The sequence below is a fragment of the Eulemur rufifrons genome, chromosome 29 (genome assembly GCF_041146395.1).
Source record: "Eulemur rufifrons isolate Redbay chromosome 29, OSU_ERuf_1, whole genome shotgun sequence".
Classification (NCBI taxonomy): Eukaryota; Metazoa; Chordata; class Mammalia; order Primates; family Lemuridae; genus Eulemur; species Eulemur rufifrons.
The window spans coordinates 18,361,845-18,379,213 of NC_091011.1; the positions used below are offsets into that span (position 1 = coordinate 18,361,845).

The following is a 17,369-nucleotide window of genomic DNA, read 5'->3' on the forward strand; positions in this document are numbered from 1 at the left end:
TTGTGGGGGATTGCTTTGGGTGGGGTCACCCAGTTAAGGTGGCAGTGGCAGCTGGGTGAGTCTATTTAGGCAGTGGTCGTGGATGACCAGGCTGTGGGCTTTTTCATGAACCCCAGGTCCAGAAGTAATGTCTCCTCAGGGCTGGGGGGGTCCTGGGTGAAGCACTGGACCTTGGGGAGGTTCTGCCAGCCTAGCAGCAGTGGTGGAGACTCAGGGGTAGTGTCTTGGGGTCTAGGCTCAACTCTGGAATCTCGTGGATGGTTTCGCAGGCCCAGCGGGGGCCCTGGAGCTACAGGGGCAGAGCCTTGGGCACAGCAAGAGTTTCAGAGCTGGCACTGGGGCTTACGGAGGCACAGCTGCACATATGAAGGGCTGTTCTGCCAGCATGGAGACTACTGATGCCCAACTGCGCAGGCAGGGGTTTGTGTCAGCAGTCCACGGACCTCATAGGCAGTCCAGAGTTGCTGGTTGGCCCAAGTTATTCCCCTACACCTAGGACCTGCTGAGCTTGTCACCCAGGGATTCACATGTGGTGCCTGTGGCATCTGTGGCCCCTCCTTTGCTCGGGTCCCACACGGTGGCAGGGGTGGGGGCGAGGCATGCTCAGCCCCCAATCACAGGGCACAACATGGGGGAGCTTCTGTTCTGTCTGCTCCCTCACAGGCCCAGCAGGGGTGATGCAAAGGCAACTGCTGGACGGCTGGGTCCCAAGCAGACCTGGCTCTGTGCACCACAGCGATCAGGATGCCGTCTATTGCAGAGACCCAGGAATGACAGTCACCAGATCTCTGTTGCACCTGCTCTCTGCACAGAAAATGACCAGCTCCCAGGTCAGCCTAGAGGTCTGCAGTGGATGAAGGCGACCCCTCACAGCTCAAGATGCCTGTAACTTTTATTCTTCTCCTAAAAAGCAGTGCTCTCTTGGGTTGCTTCTATTATGCTGTCTTCCCCTCTTCCCAGTGTCGTGGGTTATACTGGGACCCCCAGCTTAATCTCTGTGTTGGTGGGTGGTGCTTGTAAGAATTGGCCAGGCCCTGTTGATTGAGTCAGTAGATGCTGTAATGAGCTATACAATTGTTCTCCGTGTCAGTGGTTGATACTTGCAGGAAAGAGCCAACTGCAGAGATGTTCTTTTGTGCCTGTCATAGGCTTTAGCCCCTTAGGAGAAGCATTTGAATGCCCCAGGCAGTGGGAGGGGCCCTATAGCTCCCAAGGGATGGCTTGTTCTCCACCACAACAGAGGTGAGTGAGGGAGTGAGGCTGGGCAGGGTTAAGTTGGGTGAGCCTAGAAGGCTCTGCAAAGTCTCAGCAGGGCTCAAAGGTCATATCTCAGGCCTCTGAGAAAAGCCACTGGGAGAGGGGACAAATCCGTCTCTCAAAACTGTTAGGACTGCTCGTGGAGGAGGGGCCGTCTGTAATTCACCAACTGGTTCTAGGTGTGAGCTCTGCCCCTCTTGCTGTCCTTGCCCCTAGAGGCTCCCTCAGTGTCTGTTTGCAAAGGGTGCCCAAATGCACTGAGCTCCACAGCAATGGCGCAGCTCAACTTTCCTGTGGCTCAGACTCTCACTGTATTCTCCTGTCAGTTCTGCCCACGTGGGCTCCCTCACCTCCCAAGTCAAGCTCTCAAATCTCTCCCTTGTCCCCCCTAACAATCCACTCAAATCCTGGGGGCACAGGATCTGGCCTGAGTGTCTGACCTGCTGGTGTGTACCTCCGGAGAGTGCCAGCAGGCAGGGAACTCCCTGACCAGGCACCCCTGGGTCCACCACAGGTCGCCAAGGGGGAAGGTATGGGTCCCACTCTCTGAGGAAACCCCAGACTGGAGGATGCCACAGCTGAAGAGGGGCAGCTACTCCCGAAAGTCTCAGTCTGCCCTCCCGGCTGCAATGGGCAGGGGAGGGGCGGGGGAGGAAAAGAGTCTGGATGGAAGAGAGCCAGGTCTCCCGTTCCTCCAGTCCCCCTCCCCTGGAGGGAAGCCTGCATGGAGTGTCCAAGCTCCAGGATCACACCAGTTCTCCACACCATTCAGTCATTGCAGCAGCGCCCGGGCTCGCAAGGATGAAAAAGGTTCTAAATAAGTTAGTAGCCCACTGGTGACCAAAGGTGTGCGGGAAGGAGGAACAGGATTCCCCCCAACCCCGTCACTGTGCTCTGAGCCTCTCTGGGTTGAAGCCTCGTCGATCTCTTCTCTCTTTTTTTTTTCCTGTTCTGCTTCACAATTTCCCTCTGTGAAGTCCCAAGCAGGTTTCAAATCCTGGTCTCCTGCTTGCTAAGTGTGTGGCCTCAGAAAAGTTACCAAAGTTTTAGTTTCAATGTCTATTTCATAGGGTCATGTGAAGATATGAAATAACGCATGCAAAACACCAAGAATAATGCCTGCTATATAGCAAATGCTCAGTAACAGCCAGTCATAGGAGCTCTTTATATTTTTACATGTTAATTCTTTGATTATTAAATGTTATAAACATTTTCCCCTTGTCTGTTGCTTGTATTTGAACTTTGTTTATAGACATTTATCAGACAGGATTTTTAAATGCAATCAAATCTGTTGCTTTCCTATATGGACTTTATTGTAACCTGATAATATTTCATCTGAAACATTTTATTGAACTGACAGCTCCAAATATCAGTTCACATTTTCTTTAATCTGCTTTGATTCTGTGGTCAGAATTTTAAGTTTCTTTTTTGGTCTCACCAGACACCACTGTTGTTTTTCTGTCACAGAAGACAGTCATCATCCATCCTTTTTCACCTTTCCCCTGAAGAATGGAGCTCCTTTTGTTTTTTCTTCTCTTCTCACATCATACTACCTGAGTGATCTTATTCATTCTAATGGTGTCAACAATCCTCCCTAGGCAGAAGACACTGAAATCTTCACAGTAGTATTTTCTATTTACAGGGTATTTCTAACTTGATATCCCATAATCACCTTAAAATAAATTTCCTCCAAAATTGATCTTTATAGACATTTCTATACATTAAGATGGAATTATATCTAAGGGATACTGTTGTAGTTTTTTTCCTTTAACTTATAACAAATAATACGTATGGAATTATTTTTATGAACAAAAGACTATAAACATTCTATGCAATAGTATCCTTTGGAAGGACACACAAAAACTGGTAAAAGTGGATATGACAACGGGAGCAGACTGAATTTTTAACTTTAACTCCTTTGTGCCTTTTGAATTTTGTACCTTGCTTTGTGCTTTTTGAATGCCTACTCAAAAATAAATGCAAGTCTGCAGATATATACAAAGGACCTTCTCAGTCCCATCAAACCTATTCCCTGTTTTGACTCATATCACTTATCCATTAGTCTCTGCTAAGGACTTGTGATCATACTCCATCTCCTGAAATGCCCGTCCAATTACCATATTTGGTTGAAATGTCTCAGAAATAGATCCCTCATCTACCTGTGTATTCAATGGCAACCCTAATAACACACAATAAGGTGAACTGGGCTAGAGATAAAAAGAGGAATGAGACGCTCCTCTGGAATAAACCCAAGAAACCCTGCAGGCCAGGGAGGTGGAGCAGCCACACCACACAAACTCTATTATTTCTTTAGTAACAGATTCCTTTAGCCATTTACAAGTATTTATTAGGGTAAGAGGTCATAAAATATATTTTTACATATACATAAGAAAAAACACATTTGAAAGAATAAAAAATAACATGACAGGAGGTGACAGAATTTAGTGTTTATAAATGAGATATTCAATAACTTTAATAATTCAGAAAAAATTCAAAGTGTCTTTAAAAGTTGAGACCATGCTTTACAATATTTTATAATAATAAGAAAAGGCATTAGGCTTTTAAAGGTGATATGTGACTTAATAGTTTTCAAATGATTTCAAAATGGGTTTCTAGATCTTTATGTGGACATTAAAAAAAAAAATCAAGAACTTTGGCAAGCCAAGTATTAATCCATAGCAGCTTGGTAAAAGTTTTTTTATATAAAGATTTTTCAATTTACATTTGTTCTTGTTACAGGAGCAGAAAAAACTAAACTAACATGCTAACTGTATTTCAGAAGTCTGTAAGCTATACAGCAAAAATAATTATCTTAGTAAAGCCTGAATTCTATGAAAATGTGCACCACACTGCATATAGTAACGGAGTAAATGTAAACCATGTGACTATTAACTCTTCTATATAAAATACTCAACTCCCAAATCTCGCACTATCCCCTAAGTCTACATGGCTTTTTTGAGGGCAGCTTTAAGCTTTAAACCAACACACATTTGCTATTTGTAAAAGTTCTCCTCTCCATTATTAAAATGTTCCTGTAAAGCCCTTAGACATTTTATTTTTTAGTACTCTGGTAACAAATGACCAATAAATGATGACAACCTTTAGAAAAAACTCCTGAGGCCAGAGATCATCAAATCTGAGGGTTTTGTCTCTAATCCCTGGAAGATGTTGCTACTTCAAGACCTTCTTCTCCAAGAAGAAAACTCAGAATTTTCTAATTCTAAAAAAATATTTTGTCATGAATAACAGAAAAATTAGATTTCTAGGAAAATAAGCCTTTTAAATTAAGATTTAGCAATATCATCTATAATCAATTTACTTCCAATCATTTATGAATGTCAGAAGAGAAATCAGTTAAAGTTTTACATACAAAAGATATAAATACTGCATAATATGTAGTGAATATTGGCACAAACCCTTCTGTATTTAAAGCATAAAATGCAGTCAGCAAATCTGATGCTCTTAAGTGTGTTTCTTAAGATACATTTATGAAAGAGCTCAAAAAACTTATACACGGCATGGAAATTTCTCACAATTCAAGGCTTTCCGATGGGTTTGTAGCAAGCATCAGGTTGCCAAAGGCGAATATCAACAAGAACTTGATTGAGTTTTTGCATCCAGAGATCCCTCTCTTCTTTAGTATCTGCAGACAGCCAGTTCCTACAGGAACGGAGAACACGATGTCAGAATTCTTTTCCCCTCATTCCCTACCTGCAAGTACTCGTGCTAGGAAAAAAAATGACTAAACAAACCAGTAAAATGGGTTACTCTTTACCATCTCTTATGGATGATAATCAGAGCCACATAATGAGGTGCCTCTCAAGCCCAATAGAGTGAAATTATCCCCAGTTTGGTTACTGGAATCACAGGACCTTCACCTGGCTTTACAGGTAATACTATTTTGCACTGCCTCCCATTCTTTTTGTCCTACTATTTTAGCAGAACATGGTATTTACAATAAATTACCTAAATAAAGATCCTTAGACTTCCTGTGTCCTAACCTCTCTGTCTCTATCAAGAATCTCTTCCTTGCATTCATATTTAGCTACAAGTTGAATGGATAACTAGTTGATGAGGCAGGCAGGGCTAGGGAAGGAGGGAATTCCCTAACTCGCAGCCAGACCATCAAGTTGTACTCACTCTGCATCTTTACAATTTCTCCCCATTGGTACTAGAAATGGTATAAGCATAAATAAATGGTGAGTTGATCATCTCCTAGTAATCAAAGGAGAGAATACTATACTTAAAATAATAATTGTGACCATTTGTTTAACGCATTCCATATGCTCAACACTGTGCTAAGTATGTCTACCCGTTAATGCCTATTGTCACTCTGTGCAGTTTGCTTTTCCCTTTTGACACAGGAGAATTCAAAGAACCAGCAAAGGTAAGTGGCCTGCCATGGTTACATTTGGGAAGTCATTGAGTAGAAATCTAAAAACTTAGATCTGTTGATTCCAAAGCTCCACTGCAAAATATTGCCTCCCCATGTAATAGAGCATTTATAGTTCAAATGTGTAGTCTCTATTTTGAAGTAGGCAATATTGATCAGAAAAGAAATCTTTTACATTGAAGAAGGGAAAGCTAGCTAGCTTAGTTAGTAGAAATGAAAATGAGATACCTTAAATTCAGATAAAAGGTATTGGTCAAAAAGGCCCTGTAAGGAAACAGATCAATACAACAGAGAACACAAAACTGCAGAATGTTTATTATTCTTATGATTAAAAAAGTGAAATAAGTTTTGGGCCACCAAGCAAAGCTTAGGACTCAGCCAAGACTGAATTGAGAATGTACCACTCTCATATACTTGGGCAAAGGAGCACCCATTTGAGTTATGATAATGTTATAATGAGAAAAACTACAAGTAAATGAGGGACAGAGTAATCACAGCATCATATGATCTAGCTGTTTCTACCACAGGGAAAGGCCTATAGAGAAGTCTAAGAGGGTTTATGCAGCCAGTAAAAAAATAAAGTTATCTGAAAAATGTGAGTAATGTTTAACAGGGCTGACGTGGGCTGCTGTGGCCAGGAAATATTTGGATACTGCACTTAGTTGGCTCCCCACTGACTGTGGCCATGGACAGAGTAGCCATCAAACAAAAGTTATAAATCCACTTTAACTCTTCTGCCCTGTCTGATACCACCGCTACATAGAAGGTTCCTGAAGGAAAGGAATGGATGATTTAAAATGAATTAATCTGAAAGTAATCTAGTCATCAAGAATTTCCAAAGAATAGGTCCTCTATCTAGCTGTTTTAAAACAAATTGGCAGTCTCTCGGCAACTTTGTTCTATTTTAGTATAGTGTCTCTTGGCTGTAGCTTTCTAATAGTTTCACATTAGAAACTTATGAAGCTAGTTCTACCCATCTCCCAGTCTACAATATCCAGCGATATCCAGATTACTAAAGATTTTGTCAAATTCTAACTTTTGTCACCTAATCACAACTTTGCACACTGAAGGCAGTCTTCAAATTTCTCTTGGGCATCCAAGCAAAAGAACGTATCTTATACTCTGAGCAATAAGCTTTTCCATCTTATACTTAAGCTCAGGATTAATAAAGAAAAAGTAACACTCCCAAGAGTTTTATTCTGTTAATCTCCAACCAGAAATATGCAGGACAGAATGACATTGTTTTCGTATGTCATCTGATTAAATGAGGGTGTTTGGGGAATGGAAAGGAAGGGATGTGTAAAGTCTCTTTGAATAACGCTTGACTTCTCAACTACACATGAAGTCTGTCTGTCTGTCTATCTATCTATTTATTGAGACAGGGTCTCGCTCTATCACCTGGGCTAGAGTGCAATGGCGTCATCCATCTATCTATCTATTTATTGACACAGGGTCTCGCTCTATTGCCTGGCTAGAGTGCAGTGGCATCATCATTACTAGCTACAACCTCAAACTCCTGGGCTCAAGTGATCCTCCTTCCTCAGCCTCCCAAGTAGCTGGGACTATAGGCACATACAACCACATCTGCCTAATTTTTAAATTTTTTGTAAAGATGAAGTTTCACTATGTTGTTCAGGCTGGTCTCAAACTCCTGGCCTCAAAGCAATCCTCCCGCCTCAGCCTCCCAAAGTGCTAGGATTACAGGCATGAGCCACAGAGCCTGGCCTCAACTACACATAAAGTCTTTAAACTTAACCCAACGATTATTAGCTAACTGCCTTGAAAATGCCAACACTGTGAGTAGATTAGAAACCATGATTACTTAAGATATAACCTGAATACTATACTTTTCTTAACTATGCTATTCTAGTTGTTATAGATTATTCTCTTACTGCTGTGGTGTTTGTTTTCTCACTAACACTATACACTTTTCGAAGGTAAGGACTATCTCTGATATTTCTTACAATGGTAAGAACATAGTGGGCAATCAATTATTTAGTTGATAGAAATATTTATAGAGCAATACATACTTGGTGACACAGAGTGTATCCCTGCATTGGCTGACAAGAGTTTCTCGGTCATCTTCTCTTTGTGGTCGGACGGTAATTAATTCAAAGGTGTTACGTCTTGCACAAAATTCTCTGTTAGCCGGTTCTATCTGACGACTGGTACAATTGGCCAGATTTATTCTTCCTATGGGATTCTTTAAAAACAAATTTTAAAAATATTAGGTAGAAAATAAAACTATTTGAGTCATTAAGCATTAAGCAGTATTTATGTTAGTACAAATTAATATTTAAAAATTAAATTTTAGTTACACTAGATTTATAGAAACATATTCAATATTTATTATTGTTTCTTGCTGAATATAAAAATAGAACTCAACTGATAGCTCTTGCCAACTATCCTACAAAACTCTTTATGATAGAAAAATTCAAACAGAAAATAAAAACAACAATATAATGAACATCCATGTACCTCAACAATCTTCAACAATTAGAAACACATATTCAACCACCTTTTATTTATAACTTACTACTTTTCCCCTTTCTATAAAGGAAACCTAGATATATTTCATGTAAAAATATTTTTTATGTATCTATAACAGGCAAGGCCAAACAATTGCCTTGGATTGTTGGAAGCCATATCATTCCTATGGTATAAGAGACAAAGTGGAGATAAAAATTCGTGAGACCAAATGGTTCTGCAAATGGGAAAAAGGACATATTTGGGCACAATGAATAAACAGACAATGAAAGTGTCAACTCTATTAGAAATTTTAAAAAAGAAATTACAATGAAATACACCATTTTAAAATGTTAGATCATGTAAGTCTGGAAAGCACAGTAACAACCTCTGTTGATTGGTTGGGGTCACTGTGAGTAATAGAAATTCTTATATACGACTAATGAAAGTATAAAATGGTCTATTACTGGCTGGCAATTTGATAATAGCAATCAGAAAGCATAAAACATTGAGCATCTTCTGAGCCTACAATTCCACCTAAAAGAAATTTATCCTAAGAAAATACATACATAAATGCACAAAGATTTTTACATGGGTCGTCACTGTTTTTTTCATAATAGTGAAAAATTTGAAACAAATTCAATGACAACAATAGGGGGCTATTTAAATAAATCATCGTATTATGTTTCCAGCAAATACAGCACACTAAATAGTCTGAAAGTTTTCCCATTAGATAACTCCCCAAACGTTAGATAACTGAACTCACAAGAAAGTAAAAGACTTCAAAGGCCAAAATCAATGAGGAAGAGAATGCAGAATAGTAAGCTAACCTAAAACCCTGGCTTCCTTTGGGGCATTTGCCAACACTACAAACTTGGAGCCTAGACTCACACAGGTGAAATGATATGATATAAATTCTAGTAGTTGCTTTAAAATACCCTAGTAGCAAAGCAACAAGAACAAAAAGGTATGTGTGTTGTGGAAAGAGAAATAAAACATGAAAAATAATAATTAATGAAACTAGGAGTTCATTACACTATTTCTGTTTTGTGTACATTTGAAATTTTCAGTTATAAAAAGTAATATTTCCATGCACGTGTGTGCGTATGGAAAAAGCAAGAGCCAAGAATAGTAATATAGTAGTCCCCCACTTATCCATGGTCTCATTTTCTGCAGTTTCAATCACCTGAGGTAAACTACAGTTTGAAAATATTAAAAGGAAAATTCTAGAAATAAATTCCAGAAACAATTCATAAGTTTTAAATTGCACACTGTCCACGTTGCACAGTAAAATCTCGCATCTTCTAGCCTGGGATGTGAATCCTCCCTTTGTCCAACATATCCATGCTGTACCCACCTGTTAGTCACTTAGTGGCTGTCTAGGTTATCAGATCGACTGTTGCAGTATTGCAGTCCTTGTGTCCAAGTAACCCTTATTTGACTTAATAATGGCCCCAAAGTGCAAGAGCAGTGATGCCGGCAATTCAGATATGCCGAAGAGAAGACATAAAGTGCTTCCTTTAAGTGAAAAGATGAAAGTTCTTGACTTCATAAGAAAAAAAAAATTGTATGCTGAAGTTGCTGAGATCTACAATAAAAACAAATCCTCCATCCATGAAATTGTGAAGAAGGAAAAAGAAATTCAAGCTACTTTTGTTGTCATACCTCAAACTGCAAAAATTATGGCCACAGTGCATATTAAGTACTTTGTTAAGATGGAAAAGACATTAAATTTGTGGGTGGAAGACATGAACAGAAATGTGCTGTGAGTGATGGCAATTGGGTTCGGTTCCATCCATGGTTTTAGGCGTTCACTGAAGGTCTTAGAATGTATGTATCCAGTGCAGATGAGACGGGAAACTACATTACTGAATAAGAACAAGTAAGGAGACTTGCCTGACCAGATATTAAGATTTATTTCAAAGCTATAGTCACTGAGATTAGGACAGAAAAAAACAAAGGAAAGAGAATAGAAAGCCTAAAAATAAACCTGCCCATACAATGATACCTTGATACATGCCAGAAATGGCTTTGTGGATCAATGTGGAAAGGACTGACCATTCAATGATGCTGGCATCACTGGTTATCCAGATGGAAAAGAAAATCAACTCTAAGTAAATTAAATGTGAAGTATAAAATTCTGTAACTTTAGAAGGAGGTATAAGAGAAATCTTTATGACTGCATGGTAAAGACGGTTTCTTAAGACTCAATAAAGCAGAAACAAAGCAATGGATTGACAGATCTGATTACCTCAACGTTAGAAAATTCTGTTCATGAAAAGACTCTATAAAGATAAAAGACATGCCAAGCCTAAGACTAAAGAAATATAACTGCAATCTACCGAAGATTTTAAAAATGGATAAAATATAGAAAATAAATTCATAGGAGAGAAAATATAAATGGCCATACACACAAAAAAAGATGCTTACTCTAGTAATCAAAGAGATACAAAATAAAAACAAAATGAGATAACATTTTTCATCTATCATACTGACAAAAGTTTAGAAGGCTGACATATGAAGTGTTGGTGGGGATGAAAAACTGAGAACTCTCAGATACTCCTGGTGGGAAAGGAAAATTGTACAACCATTCTCAAGAATCATGTGACAAAATCTAGTGTCAAGTTGAAGATGTACAAACCCTACAACTCAGCAATTCTGCTACTTTAGGTAAAACCCAAGAAAGAACTCTCATCCACGTATCTGAGAAACAAAATCACAGCTGCATTGTTTGTTATAGCAACAATTTGGAAATAAACTAAGTATCCATAAATAGTAGAATAGATAACATGCAAATACAATAATATATATTGCTTATATACATATATAGGTTGAGCATCTCAAATCCAAAAATCTTAAAATCCAAAATGCTTCAAAATCCAAAACTTTTTGAGTACTGACATGATGCTAAAAGGAAATGATCATTGGAGCATCTCAGATTTTGGATTCTCAGATTAGGGGACATTCAACTGGCAAGTATAATGCAAATATTAAAAAATCCTGATTCTGAAACACTTCTGGAACCCAGCATTTCAGATAAATACTCAAACTGTATAACAAAAATTCAAAGAAATGCACAGGAACAATAAACAATTTTAGGTTAGGGGCTATCTCTGTGGGAGAGAGAGAATTACATAGGGAGCTTCAACTGGACTGATAACACAGAGGTTGACTGAATTTTTTAAAGCCCTTTTGAATGTCTTGAACATTTCACAATAAATTTTAAAAATACTAATAATTTTAATGATTACAATATATTTAGCTATCAAACAACATTATAGATGTATCTTCATTGATGTGGAAAGATGTCAGAATGTATTATCAAGTATAAATCATGTTATAAAAAGCATGCTGCCTTTTGTTTTAAAAAGATTCATAAAAGAATGCATAATTATTATTATACATTATACATTTTAAAAGTTTAGAAGGATATACAACCAAAACATAAACAATAGTTATCTCTGTTATGATTTGATTTTCCTTTTTCATTCTGTTATTTTTATTTTCCAGTGTTTGAATAATAAGTGATCTTACTTGGACAATGATATTAACTTATTTAAAAATGAGATAATTTTACTTCACAAAATCCTTTTATTAAATTTTAGAAACAAAGCCAAATCATTGTTCCTGTAGGTAATTTCCCATTGCTGTTTTATCCCAGATATAGATAAGTCAACTAGCTAATAAAATACAAAATTGGATTTAATATATTTCCAACTGAAAATGTCAACAAAAAAATTTTGAAACATTCTAGCAGAAAAGGGAAAATATACACCTTAAGGTATTTTATGAGTGGTCAAACCATAGGGAATGGATAGGACATAAAATTTTCACACACATATACAATACACACGCTCTGGTCTGTAACAGAGACATTTGTAATGGCTTAGTAAGCACACACAAAGAGGAATTTGTGAGTGGTGGTAGGGGTCACAGGGAACACTTGCATAAAACACTACATGAAAGTCAAGCAGGACTTTCACCAATGAACCAGTACTATTTAAATTACCTTTCGTTTTTCATCATCTGGATAAGTCCAATAAGAGATACAATTTCCAGAAAGAACACACCATCTTCGATGCCAGGCACCAAAACCGCTAACATCTTCAAATATGGTCTGGAAAAGTCAATTGAAATGCTGGCCTTAGAAACTTGAAGAGTGTCCTAACAATGAAATGCTAATTCTATGTTATACTTCCATATGTTGACATATTTCATACCTCAAATCTATTTTATTTGTATTTTTATCATGTTTTTTACCTTAGCAATGAAAATCGTTGATCATTCATATCAGAGATTTACATTAACATCCACAAGCATTTAAAAACATTCATATATTAACCCCAAATAAATATCTCTACCTAATTTTAGATTTTTTTCAAGGGCAGTGTCCCTAACCAAGGGCTCCTTAAACAAAAGAAGTGCCTCAAATGTTGAAGAGTAAAATGATATTAGAATATTATGATAAAAATAATCAATGATAGGATATTAAGTTAAACCTATCTTAATATGGAAGACTGGCATTTAATTTTTATTCAAGAGAACGAATGTTCTTGTTCTAACAGGATTAGAAAAAAAGCAGTTTGTGATTCTAAACCTTGATGGATTCCTGGGATAAACATCAGGACTCCAAGCCCGCTGCTCAACTATCAAGCACACTGGAAGCAGCACCTCTCTGCAGGCAGGTGTTTGGCCAGCTCCTGCCTTAGGATGCAAGTTATATTCGAAACGTAGGTGAAGCAGTAGTGTTGGTTATGGACAGAACTCCATAATAAGTAGCTAATGACATTTGGTTTTTTTTTACAGAAGCACTTCCACTTAAACAGTGTTAAGTAGACACTGGGTCCCTACCCCAACTATTTTTTAGTTGTAGTCATAACAGAGCCCTAATCTGTATGAAAGTCCCCACTTTTAATTTAAAAAAATTCCTTTAGGAGCTTTTACGTTAAAGAACAAAGCAAGGTAAAAACATAACAATGCTGTAGATCAAGGGTTGAAAAATTTTTTCTATTAAGGGCCAGAGAGTAAAGACTACAGACTTTGTGGGCCACATGGTCTCCGTCACAACAATTCAGCTCTGCTGTTGTGGCACAAAAGAAGCCACAGACGGTAAGTAAACAGATCAGCCTATGTTCCAATAAAAGTGTATAAAAACGGGCAGTAGACCCTACTATGCTGCCTTCTGATACCAATAATCCAAAGGCATCTTTGTGTTTGATTTCAGAATACATTAGGGCTTTTCCACCTTGAAATCACAACTTTAACTTTCTGTGATAGCTAGCAATAAACAGCTAATATTATTTGGTTCTTCCTGTGAGGCACCATTCCTAAGTATGTCACCATCTCTATGCTGCAGACATCTGAAAATTGTCAGTCATTATCTCAATTAATCCTTACACCAACCCTATGATAGTACGATACACAGTCTTCTCAATTCACTAATTTATGTGAATTTCCCAAAAGGTGGTTTGAATAAGGAAGGCAATCTCTGGCCACTGAAGAAAGTTACTTTGTGTGAGAGGAAACGTTTCCACGATAGAGTGAAACCTCAATTTACTTAGCTCACTACAACCACACTCCCTCTTGCCCCATCTTTTTTCTCCTCCCCTAGTCCATCCTCTTTCCTCTCCAAAGCGTACTTTTTCTGGACAACACTGCTCACAGCCACCCAAAGAAGATGAAAAAGAATCTTATTATTTCAATCTCAAGTATAAAAGTTACAACAATTGACTCACCAGCTCCCTCCTGTGTTTACATTCATCTTTTATATCATAAAAGTAATATATAGACAAGGAAAATTTTGACAGACAAGAATAACACCAGCTATTATTATAGCTACTATGATCAGGGAGGAATAAGAAAAGAATAGCCTTTTCATTTTTATAGCTGAGGAAACTGAGGGCCAGAGAAATTAAACGACACACACTCACAGGGCAGAACTGGAACTTTCTAGCTGCCAGTCTAGAATGTCCACCTCTTGCTGCTCACCAGTCGAGGCAGAGCCAGCACCACTTCAGAACCACTTACCGGTCTCTTGGGCTATCGTTTCCCTCCTTCTAGCTGCCCTGGCACATCAGTAAGGGAAACTGAATTGAGCAGCTTTCATTTCAATCACTACCTCTATTTTTATAGAGGGCAGAGGTAATTAAAATGCACTGTTTAGGCAGAGGAAGTTATGTTGGCAAGTCCTGAGCTCTTGCTTACTATATTTCTATAAGTGCAGATGTGATAAAAATGGGTTGTAGGATTCAAGACACAGTAAAGAATCTAACTAGATAGGAGCCCAGTTGAAAAATTAAATAGGTCAGATATCACGTGCAAATGAACCAGCTACCATAACAGAGCCTATCAGTTGCTACAGGTGTCTAAAATAAAATATAAAAATATTTACATTAAAAGAAAAGATCAGTAGAGGCAAACACTGCCTTCAAGTCAGAAGTTTGTAAAAATGCTTTTCCAAGAATATCTGTCTAGTGCCACCTGCTGGAGTTACATGTGAAAAAAGCTAAAGAGGAAGAAAAAACTTTGTTAACAGTATCCTTGGGCAGTCTGTTCCACAGTTCACTAGGCCACATGGGCTTTCCTTACAATCTAGCTCTTCTTTCTGCACCTTTGACAGCAGGTGCAAACTGATTTGTAACATCCCTTGTGTCATTCAAATTCTTGCTTCATAGCAAAACTGAAGCGATTAGATGTTCTCTACTTCTTGTACCACACTCACAATCTTCTGTGTATTCTACACACATACTTCTCTCCTCTGACAATGGGAAAGGTATAATTCTGTATAAAAACAACCCCATGAACTGTGGCTTGGGCATATTTCTCCCCACTCTCATGACATTGCTCGATGAATTACCCCATTAATCTTAGTTCAGGTTCCTCATGGCCTCCATCTTCAACCTCTTTGGCCCTATTAGCAACTGCCCATTTGCATTTAAAGCCACCCAAGTTTCTCCCATCTTAATAAAATGCCAAGAAAATCCTTCTTTCCCTGTACATACTTCTGCAAGTACCACACTGTCCTCTCTTTACCCCTCTCGCTGCCAAACTGTTTCCAAGAGTTGCTCCTGCCCTCAGTCCTCACCTCCCACTCACTCTGGAACCATCTGCAATTTAGCTTTGGTTCTCACCAGGGCTGGAATGACCACCTGGTAAATAAGTCCAACAGTTATAACAGATCCTGGGCCTGATGTGACTTGGCCACTCACTCCTCCTAACGCTCTCTTTGGTTGGCAACCATGATGCTAGATTCTACGTTTCCCTCCCTGCAGTCCCCCTAAGGGCTTCCCTCTCCTGTTTGTCCTATAAATGCTGCTACCCTCATAGTTCTGCTTCACTCCTTTGCCCTGGGCTTTGATCACCATTTCCATGCTACAGATATCCAAATCTTTACCTCATCTAAAATGGCTTTAGATCTAAACATAGATCTTTGAAACATGTCTCTAGGCATCTATAATTCAAATTGTTTAAAACTTAACTCACTAAAACTTCCCATCTCTGGTGGGAATTGACTGGGAAAGGGCATGAAAGAACTTTCTGGATGATGGCAGTGTTCTATCTTAATAGAAATTTGGGTTACACAAGGTGTATGCATTTGTCAAAGGTCAGGGGATGTGCACTTATGATTTAGGGAAAAGTGCCTAATGTCTACAGTATACTTTGAAATTATCAAAAAGATAAGATAGATCGAGCAATGGGTTGAAGAATGGCTAAAAGTAGATACGTAATAAAGCAAGAAGAGTAAAAAGTATGACAGGTAAAAACCAGATGGTGGGTGTATGGGTGTTCATTGTAAAATTCTATCAACTTGCTTTATGTTTGCCATTTTTCACAATAAAATACTGGGGGAAGATAACACGAGCTCCCACCCGAAGCATGGGAATGATTTGCTCTTCCCACAAGGTCCCTTATCTCAGTAGCATCCCTGCCACCAACAGGTTGTGCACGGCAGGAATCTGGGTGCCATCCTGACTTCTGCTTTTCCACTTCCTGGAGCCAAATCACTAGGTCTGCCCGTCCTCCCTTCTCCATGTCCCCATGACAGGTCCTTCTCTCCATCCCAGCTGCCAGTCCCCAACATCTCTTACATGGAGTAACTCAGTCTCCTAACTAGTGTTCTTCAAGGCTGTAATTCTCCAATCCATTTTCACATGTCAGTCGGAATGATTTTTCTAAATCCCAAATTTGTTGATTTCCTCAGCTTAGAATTCTATGAGATCCACCCATTGGCCCCAGGGTGAAGTCCAAATTCTTTAAAAAACTCTAACACTTGGCCCATTTCCCCTAACCACATTTTCCTCCCTAGTCACTCTCCTCACCACCACCACTCCCCGACCACCACCAAACACACGCATACACTCTAAGCTCCAGCTATCCTGAGATACCTGCCACTGTCTAAGTATGTCATACTTCTTTTCTTTGGGTGGGAGTGAGAGAGGAGAGGGCCCTGCAGGCCACTGTACATACTCCCCTTATTTGAAGCACTTCTCCCCTTTCTCCCTGGCTAACTTACTCAGCAGTCTAGAAGTTACTTCTCCTAGTAGCATCCTTTAGCCCTCCCTACCCACAGTCAAGACCTGGTATCTCACCAATTTACACCTAGGCACCCATGGTTTCTCCTCTTATAGTACTGCATTGTACTTGCCTGGTCATTTGCATTTCTCCCAACTAAACTAAAAGCTCATGAGTGGAAAAATTTTTTGTGGCCTATTATATTCCGACACCAGTACAGTGATTGGCACGTATGGGATATGCAACAAGTCTTTAGTGAACCAACTTATCGTTTAATCACATAGGATTTCATTCCCATAGGAAACCAAGTCTACATTTCATAAAAAGAAAATAGAGATTAAGTGACGTTACTTACTAGAAAACCTCTTTCTTCAACACTGGAATTCACTTGACATTTTATTTTTAAATAAATATGACCTTCTAAAGGAGATAAAAAGGGCACCTGCAAAGATAGAGGATAAATTATTTGCAAAACAGTTTCAAAGAGTGATTTTTCTTAATAAACCACGCATAAACTATGAACAGAGCATATTACACCAAGAAAACACAGCATTTTTTAAAGAATGCTTTAAATTCTTTAAAAAATGCCACCAAAAGGCCACTGGTTCCTTAGCAACAAATACTTTTGAAGAATAAATTTATTCATGGTAAAGCCTGACAAAAACAAAAGCCCTAAGAGTCAAGTTCTTGTGAGAAAGAAAACATAGATTTAAGAAGAGAATACACGTTTATCCATTCTCCA

General features: G+C 38.7%; 1 protein-coding gene across 3 annotated transcripts in view; it reads right to left on the bottom strand.

Moving 5' to 3' along the window:
- Nucleotides 1-3,578: 3,578 nt before the first annotated feature.
- Nucleotides 3,579-17,369, bottom strand: part of ANLN (anillin, actin binding protein) — a 56,716-nt gene continuing 42,925 nt past the window's right edge. For all 3 annotated transcript variants that reach the window (XM_069461594.1, XM_069461593.1, XM_069461592.1), the window contains 4 exons: nt 16,983-17,069; nt 12,126-12,233; nt 7,681-7,853; nt 3,579-4,917 (listed from right to left, as the gene is read on the bottom strand). In XM_069461594.1, the coding sequence (XP_069317695.1) occupies nt 4,794-4,917; nt 7,681-7,853; nt 12,126-12,233; nt 16,983-17,069 (492 nt within the window). In that variant the 3' untranslated portion in view covers nt 3,579-4,793. The remainder of the gene's footprint in view (nt 4,918-7,680; nt 7,854-12,125; nt 12,234-16,982; nt 17,070-17,369) is intronic.